The sequence below is a fragment of the Nuphar pumila genome, chromosome 6 (assembly GCF_984573655.1).
Source record: "Nuphar pumila chromosome 6, dmNupPumi1.hap1.1, whole genome shotgun sequence".
Taxonomy (NCBI): domain Eukaryota; kingdom Viridiplantae; phylum Streptophyta; class Magnoliopsida; order Nymphaeales; family Nymphaeaceae; genus Nuphar; species Nuphar pumila.
The window spans coordinates 98,217,653-98,226,742 of NC_143254.1; the positions used below are offsets into that span (position 1 = coordinate 98,217,653).

General features: G+C 39.8%; 1 protein-coding gene across 1 annotated transcript; it reads right to left on the reverse strand.

Moving 5' to 3' along the window:
- Positions 1-1,547: 1,547 nt before the first annotated feature.
- Positions 1,548-4,456, reverse strand: LOC149835346 (glycerol kinase-like). The gene is made up of 4 exons (XM_090008417.1): positions 4,168-4,456; positions 3,569-3,790; positions 2,441-3,431; positions 1,548-1,960 (listed from the first exon to the last, which is right to left on the reverse strand). The coding sequence occupies exons 1-4, from the start codon at positions 4,311-4,313 to the stop codon at positions 1,715-1,717; spliced, it is 1,605 nt and encodes a 534-aa protein (XP_089864543.1). The 5' UTR covers positions 4,314-4,456; the 3' UTR covers positions 1,548-1,714.
- Between the last annotated feature and the right edge of the window lie 4,634 nt (positions 4,457-9,090).

Consider the following 9,090-nt stretch of genomic DNA (forward strand, 5'->3'; position numbering starts at 1 on the left):
CTTTTGAGGATTTTCAATTATCCCCCAGACGTTTTACTTGGGTTAAGCAATTTACATCTAAATTAGTTACTGTCAAGGGGCTTTGTTGGTTATTTATTAAAATGATCGATTTGTCCATATAATTTTTTAGACAAACCTTTCTCGGATAAAAGATCCTTGTTACTAGGAAATTTGCCCGCATTTAACCACGTCTCTAATTTTCCCTAATCCATTGGTCTCTCTCTCTCTCTCTCTCTCTCTCTCTCTCTCTCCACAGCTTTATTTTTTGGGCCTTACCTTAAGAGATAGATTGTTCATGGTGGTCCTATTGCGGGGATTGAACAATAGAACCACCTTTCTCTTGGTTTTGTGCAGAACATGGCCAATCGACGAGCAATATTTGTCCCAATCGATGGTAATGTGAAAGAGTTGTTCATGGTGATTGTTTGACAGCAACAAGCCATCTCTCAATGATCATTAAGATGATCCCATTAATCTTACTCTTACTACTTAAAGACGAATGAGAGGTAGGAATGTGTCAAAATATTGTGCTTCATAATCTTTCAGAAAATGACATAAAAGCCATGTGGGTTCATGTGTTATTTTTTATTTGTTTGAAATGTTAACTTCCCCCGTCACCCACAGGACGGGAGAGTAATTCTGTCCATTTTAGCCATTTTAGTGAAGTATGCTCACGTGGCAAATCTCTCTCTCTCTCCCCGCCCTTTTAGAAACGGCAGGTTTCTTTTTACGTTTATAGGGATTCGGGAATAAATGGCAGGTTGTTAGTTTTTAGTTGTTGCAAATTCTGCCACTCATCTTCGGGCCTGTTTAGGTCATGCGATCACTTATATTTCCTTCAGATTTAACTCACCAATCTTTTTCACTCATTTTTTCGCAAATAGTTGATTTTTCTGGTTTTTCTCCTCTGCATTTCCAAGAATTAGGGTTTCCAAGAAGTGTTGGGATTTGTGAACAGATTTTCGGTGTTTTGATCGGGAGAAGCGGTCCCTGCGCACATGGATTCGGTCGGGCAGGCATTGGGTGGCCTAGGTGGCACTTGAAAAAGTTGCCTTGTTTGCAGGTTGGACGAATCTGTTGGTACAATTATTTGGCTCGTAATATTGTTTGTTTTATTTGGCGAATTTGGTGATTCCTTTTGGGATGTGAAGATTCTTTGTAGTGATCTTGGGCCTCTTGGCATAACGTTACAATTTTTGGATTTCTTGAGTGGATTTTCCCTTCATAACTTTTATTCCTACATCGATGTTGCAGCAAGATTGCTTAAAGAGGAATTGTAACTTAAATTTTTCCGGATGTGCATGGGAATGCATAATATTTTTTTAACAATCAGAATGTAGATTGCTTCTGTTTTATTATTTGTTTACTTATTTGATTGCAATCACGTCTGTTTTACAGTTTTGCTTGCACTCCTGCATTTACTAGCTGCATATATGTGAGGAACAGATTATTTTTATTTTTCTACTCATTGAATGATTTATATCTCTCAGTCCTTTTTTAAGATAAATTTCTTATTTATAGAAGGCAATCCTTTAGACTAGATACCGTTTTGTTTTAAAAGATCTTGTTCCATTGACGTACCAAGTTTTTCATTTTTTTCAGAGAGAGAGAGAGAGAGAGAGAGCAGTCACCATGAACCAAAGGCTAAATATAAAGTTTTTATTTGTAAGACGATATCTTGGAATCACAAGAAATGAAGCCAAATAGAATTCACTTAGAATGAAAGGTCGGCAAGGCCGAATGCTCTTGACACAGCCTTGCACCATGAATCAAACCGCTTTCTTCTGTGCTCCTCCTCCAAGAGAGGGTAAAAAATTGCAGGTTTTTCCCTCTTGTCAATACCAGAAAATATGTCATCTTCCGTCCAAATTCCCACTGCTAATCCAGCTGCATAAGCTGCCCCGAGTGCAGTAGTCTCTATGTCTGCTGGCCTCAATACTGGACTCCCCAACAAATCTGCCTGTGTACACTCGAGCATGATGTTTGTCAAAGTGTTAGCTCAACATCCTAAAGCCAATTAAATTAGAATAAATGAAAGCCTAGTGGGATTTATATCAACCTATGCAGTTGAGATGAACGTTTCACTCAAAGTAATTGCAGAACAAAAAAAAAATGGATGGCATTCACTGCAATTACCTACATTGTCTGCACAAGTTTTACCAGAAAGTATAATGCAATTACTTCGGAAATTGGATTCAAACAGACAGGTGACTCCATAAACTTCAGAGTTCAGTTCAGACCCTCAAATATGGATAATTAATAAGTCATAAAGTTCGTGCATTAATTTAAGCATTGATCTTATCGATTTCAAAGACTAGAGCTCATATTTAGTAAAACTAGGCTCTGAATATACAGGCAGACAGATGTAAGTCCTAAGTTTTAGGAGCCTTCAAATGCAACATGCACATTTATATCCAGAAATTCAGAAGAAGCAAGTTACCTGAATCTGCATGAGTAGATTATTTACAGTAGCTCCGCCATCAACCCTCAGCAAAAACTCACCCTTCTCGTTTTTTGCTTCCCCTTCCCCTGCATCCTTGTGCATTGAGTTGAGCACATCCTTCACCTGAAAACACATGCTCTCAAGCACTGCACGTGCTATATGTGCTTTGGTGGTAAATCTCGTTATGCCTATACACACACCACGTGCATCGTCACGCCACCATGGTGCAAACAAGCCATTGAATGCAGGAACAAAGTATACACCACCCGTGTTCTCAACCGAGTCCGCCAACAGCTCGATGTCAGCAGCAGTCCTAATGATTCCAAGGCCGTCTCTCAGCCACTGAACTGCTGCACCAGCAATAGCAATTGATCCCTCCAGTGCATAATTTGTTGGAGAATTAGGCCCCAACTTGAAGGCTACAGTACTAAGCAGCCCATGTGAAGATGGCACAATATCCTCACCGGTGTTCAAAAGAATGAAAGCACCTGTGCCATAGGTGCTCTTAGCCTCCCCTTTCCTACATGCTTGTCCCAGCATGGCTGCATGCTGATCACCCAGGCAACCGGCAATTGGCACACCAGAGATTGGCCAACCATTAGCAATTTCTCCAATCACCTCAGCATTGCTGATAATACGCGGCAAGATCTCTCGAGGAATGCCGAGGATCTCGAGGGTCGGGAGGTGCCAATCTAATGTTTTGAGATCCATCAAAAGGGTTCTAGCAGCATTAGAACAGTCAGTAACATGGACGCCGTGAACTTTATTCTGATGCTTGTCTTCACCTTCACACCCACCAGTTAGATTCCAAATTAACCAAGAATCAATGGTACCAAACAGAGCATCCCCTGTTTTCACTGCAGTTTTGACTGTGTCGACAGATTCGAGCAGCCACAACAGCTTAACTGCACTAAAGTAAGTACTTATGGGCAAACCAGCTGTCTCCACAAAGTGGGTCCTTCCCCCTGGTAATTGCTCTTCTAACCTTCTGCAAGACATTAAACAAAAGATAATTAATCTACCATTAGACAAAACAGAGTACTGAAAAGAGAGAGAGAGAGAGAGAGAGAGAGAGAGAGAGAGAGAGAGAGAGAGAGAGAGAGAGAGAGAGAGAGAGAGAGAGACCTACAAATTGAGCTCGTCCTAACATCCATCCAGACGATTGCTTTATAAAGAGGCAATCCAGATGACCTACTCCAAACAACAGTAGTCTCTCTTTGATTAGTCAAGCCAATGGCCTTGAGTCCCTTATCAACATTGTACCCATCCGCGGTAGCCTTGTCTACTGCTTTCTCCATACAAAACCTCACAGTTTCAAGTATCTCCATCGGATCATGCTCCACCCATCTTTTAATAGATTGAAGAAAAAAAACATTAAAAAGTAACTGATCAAACACACATCCAGAAAACAAGAAGAATACACCATCAACCTTCGAAATAATTCGGGGATCCTCAGATAAACATTTTTCATCATAATTTCATAAAAAGTCTGTTTCGAGGGTACCCACAAAGAGATTAAGAGAATTTCATCATCCAGACCCATGAAATGACAATATTACTGCAAGAAACAGCACCCACCCTTTTGTGGGTAAGAGTGAATTCACCCCTAAAACAACCATTTGAAACACTGCAACTCTTAACAATTAGTCCCTGATACAAGAAGCTAAGAGGACAACAAGAGCCCAAAAAGAGGAAAGAAAGATGGAGATGAATTATCAACCTACCCTGCTTCAGGATAAATCTGAGTGAACTCCACTTGGTGAGAAGCGATGGGCTTCCCATGGCGATCGTATATGAAGAACCTCGTGCTTGTCGTCCCTTGATCAATAGAACCAATGAATACCTCTTCTTCTCTTCTCTCTTCAGCCATCGTCTCTTAGCACTCAGAGAAACAAGTGTTTCTCTCTCCTTGATTATTGGAAGAGAAGGATGAGGAGGAGGAGAAACTATGCTGCTATAAAGATCCAGGCAGACTTCCTTCTTGGAGCATATTTGGCTGCAGATGGATTATATTGAATTTCAACGTTCACTTATGGAACAGTTTTTCTTTGGTCTCATCCAACCCTTTTTCTAGTTTCCCATTTGGTAGAAATTGTGTTGTCGTCCTTATCTAAAAAATAATAATTAAAATTTATTGATCCCGGAATGGGATAGGGTCATAGGATGCAGCAGTAGGAACCTTCCCACCGCAGCAATTCCCACATTCACAGTTGACCATTGGCTTTGTTCCTCGTTATTTCCTTGGGTGATTTCAAATGCCCAACAAACTTTTGGTCCTAATTAAAATATCCATCCAAGTCTCATTTTTCAAGTATTCCCCGAACTTGTAGCCTGATTTAAGCAAATAATCTTATGAGTTGACCCCCATTAGAGTTATATGTCAAAGTGACTATTTATCCACGCAAAAATAGCTAAACAGCATTTCAGTTTGGACCTTTTTACTCATCCTTGTCCTGACTTTTTTCATCTCGAGCAATAAAAATGATAAAAGAAAATGTTAACTTTGCTTGGAGGCTCAACAATATTGAAAATATACTATGTTTTAAGGATAGAAAAATAAATTTATATGCAACATAAGAAAAAAATGTAAATACATTGCCATAGGGGTAAAATGACAATTTCAACTTTACAATCAACATTGACCCAAGATTAATATAATGGTGGTAGAGAAATGGGGATATTTGCTTAAGACTGGCAAAATTTTGGAGGGTTGTTCTGATAAATGTGAAAACTGTGGTACAGGCATTTGAAAATTACCCTATTTTTTTTAAAGGCGCCCTATTTATTTCGCTAAGAATGTTGCCAGCCCAGATTTACTTTTAGTAATAACCAAAATGAGAGAGTTCCCTACGTGTTTACTACTCCGGGATTTATTGCTGTGATTATCTTATTGCCTATTTTATTTACTTGCTCTCATTATTTTATTTCATGTTTTATTATTATCATTATTTACATTGACATAAATGTTAAAAACTACAATGATAATCCCAAACTTATGGTATTTCCTGCCTGCCAACTACTTCACCAAAATTCCCAATACTTCGAAAACACGTGTCCATCGTTGGTTGGTCAAACGTGGCTAACTCAACGGCCATCTTAAATTTTAGTTTTTTGAGATAAGAACGGTATCTTTGTGGCGTCGTTTACAAGCTCCAATTTGAATCGAACAGTCTCTTATATTTAGGGCGCTGTTATATTTGGGGCTTGTTTGATGCACCTTCCGAACGGGTTTTTGGGACGGCGTATGAAACAGTCATTGAACTCGATGAACGCACGTCTGTTGCGTTCAGGAACGGTATTTCACCGTTCCACCCTTGTTACGAAAAAAAACAAGGAACAAAAGGTTTAATTCAACCCCAGACATTTCTCACTCGCTGCCTCTCTCCCTTAACCCAGATCTCTCCTTTTGTTCTCGCTGTCTTCCGACTCCGAAACTCCACCTTCGGCAAGCGACGACCACCATCCCTCCGGCAAGTGACGACCACCATCCCTCCGGCGTCTTTACGGAGGAACATTGACAAACACGTATCTCTCTTTCTCTCTGATTATTGTAGGATTAGATTTTAACAAGGGATATTAGTGTATGCTAACAATGGACAATAAGAAGTAACACAGCTTCAATAGACACTCCAAACAAAAATTAGATTTGGTACAGTTGTCAAAACGTGTGTTATGTTCCTTCGTTCCGTCCAATCCAAAAACATCAAACAAGCCCTTCGATTGCACTTTTTCCTGCCTTGAGGTCAATCTCCAATTTCTAGATGGGTGGGACCCACGTAAGAGTAAATTGGTCTTTTGAGTTTATCACTAAGAGTCTCCTCTTAAGTTGGGGATTGGAATCAAATCTTGTAGAAATAAAAGTGGATCTTTAAGGTCATTTCATCATCAATATTAAATTCTTTTGAAACCCATATAGAAGTTTTTTCTTAAACCAGATATGACAAAATATTCATCATCTTTCTATGAATAATTAAAAAAAAAAAACCATGTGGTCAGCCGAGTCCCTTGTCAAGCTGAAGACTCGGATCGAATCTCACTGGCACATAGCGGCTGCTGCTGCTGCTGCTGCTGCTGCTTTAACAAGGTTTGGTCAAGTAAGGCTGCATGGTCGTATCCTCAACCCGGACTTTTCCCAAATATTAGCAGAAACCACACCAAGATGGACCACCCATGTGGCTGGGGCTGGGGAAAGAGAAAATCCAGCAGGCAGAGAACCCTGAAATGAATTTGACTAAGTAAGAAAATTGTAACCAATGAGACATGTTGCTTGTTGCTCCCCGAAGCCCGAGATCCTGTATCCTTTAAAACTGAATCGAAGGGCAACTGTGAAGCAGATACACCTGCGGTATCTCAGGGAAGCAGGAGTTGAGGCACAGCCAAGTAGGTGGGGGTCGCGGGGGGAGGACCCCTGTGACTCAGTCAACAAAAGAAAGCATGAGTTTTGGACACAAGGCATTTTTGGAAAAGATTAAATAAGATTTAATCTTATCTAAAAAGTTTTTACCCTATGAAAACATGCCAACTCACACATGTGAGACGCCCAAAACACACCAAACGGGGAAACTTGCATGTCATGGTAATTTCTATATTTGTTTCATCTACTAACCAAACACCTCCCAAGAATTCCATTCTACGTTTTCTGTGAGAATGGATCCACACGTCAGAGCAAAACTTGACCGGATTTTCAGCCTCTCAAAACACCATATTAGCCCAAATCAACTCTCGAAAAGAAAAATCCCACAAGGGCTCCACACACCTGGCTAGGCGGGTCCAATAAGACTTTCAAGTTGAAGAATACCCAGAGTGTTTATCCTTTGCCGCAAGGCCTTAGGGCTGAGAAACGAGTCAAGCCCGGGCTCAGCTCATGTTCACCTCAAAGAGCCTGTTCAAACGCATAAAACAGGCTCAGCAAGCTGAATATGAACAATAGGTACTAGCCTTGGCTTGACCTGTATGAGCTCAGTTGAGTAGTAAAAGATACATTTTCAATATACTTTACATCATATAAGATGAACTATTTGGTTTGCAAAAAAAAAAGTTTAATGGTAAAATCTTATTACTTCCGGCTCTGAAACGATGCACTTTTTTTGTAAACGTAATTCTTCCAAAATCAATGTATTGTTTTTGTAAACAAGCTAGCTCGCTTAACTTTGGCTCATTATGAGCTTGAACTTGTGTTGGCTCGCCACAAGAATGCGTCAAGTTTGAACACTTCAGGCTAGGCTAGTTTGGCTTGTTTACCAGCACTACCAGGCCTAAGCAAAATGAAAAACTATTTTCGGTGAGGAGGGAGCACTCATAGGGCACGTTTGGAAGAGAGAAAAACTCTCGTAGGAAAATAAAGTTTGGCCTATAAGAGTTTTTTATATGAGAAGTTAAAAAAAAAGGTTTTTCATTTGTTTGTGTAGCATGAGAAAAACAGAGTGGGAAAATGTAAAAAAATGAGAGAGAAGGATGGTGGTGGTGGTGAGATGGGTGGTGGGGAGTGTAAAAATAAGTTTTCTCTTGGTAGGAAACATTCTTCCACCCCCCTCCTCCCCATGGAAAAATGTTTTCTATCAAAAAGTATACTTTTTAGAAAAAAGTCTCATTTGGAAGAGTCAGAAAATCTGTACGAATTTTCTATTTTGCATCACTTTTCCTACATCTTTCTCACTTTCAAACATGCCCATAGAGTTTTACAGTGGATGCAGCCTCAAAGTCTATGGTGGAGGCGACACAGTCTGTAATGAGACGTCCAAACTAGAGCTTTGATTTTCCCACGCCAAGTTGAAAAAACTCCCCAAAAAAAAGAATCAAGGTTCACTTTACGTGTACCATTGCCTTGGACATGAGAAACTACATGATAATTTCTCATAGAACTACAGCAGAGTAATGTGTAAAGTAGTTCTAATGCAACTACAGGAACTACCATATCTCATCTCCATCGTTAATTAATTGGCATTTTGAATGAGAGCTACAACATAATCAGCCGTTCATAATGCGTGTAGAAAACAGTCGCTTAAGACAGATTAAAATATGACCAAAAAGCTTTCTAAATCCCTAACCCAAAAGTTTCAAGCCTAAAGGCTGAGAAAGGCAAAAATTGCAGTGTCATTGGTTTTTCATCTGTTATAATATTGAAAAATGCATAATTCAAGCCCGCGAGTGCTCTGCTCATCTGGTAGGAGACACTTGTGAATGCCACCAAAGTTGACAGATGTTAAGAGTTTGAAACCCAAATGTGTCCTTTGCCATGATGTCAAATCTGTTTGCACGCGAGGTGGTTTTTCTCCGGTTATCCCCCAAAAAAAAGGAACATATTCAAACAGGAGCACCCAGAGAAAAAATAGGAGAGCTATTTTATTATTAAACTGGAGAAGACAGTTTCCTTGCTTGGCCTAACCCCAGTAAGTCAATCGTGTCTAAACATGCAAAACATGGTTTATATTTTACGGTAATGCAATCTGAAATATAATGGGGCTGCAACCATACAGCAAAACAAAAAGAGAGAAAGAAAACATCTACATTGTTAGCACTTCAGCTCTCTGGATTTGGCACTGTTCTTTCTGGAGAAATACTACATCAATCATGTGAAATGAACTGTCAACTGAAAACGTATATACCTGAGTTAACGGAAGCTTCTTAGGTAGGTGGGAAAAGCGCTT

Bases quoted from the DNA above. Each gene is read 5' to 3' on its own strand.
- LOC149835346 (XM_090008417.1), bottom strand. From the start codon at position 4,313: ATGGCTGAAGAGAGAAGAGAAGAAGAGGTATTCATTGGTTCTATTGAT. The intron at 3,791-4,167 runs GTAGGTTGATAA...ATCTATTAAAAG, and splicing joins CAGATTTATCCTGAAGCAGG to ATGGGTGGAGCATGATCCGA. The intron at 3,432-3,568 runs GTCTCTCTCTCT...AATGTCTTGCAG, and splicing joins AGGACGAGCTCAATTTGTAG to AAGGTTAGAAGAGCAATTAC.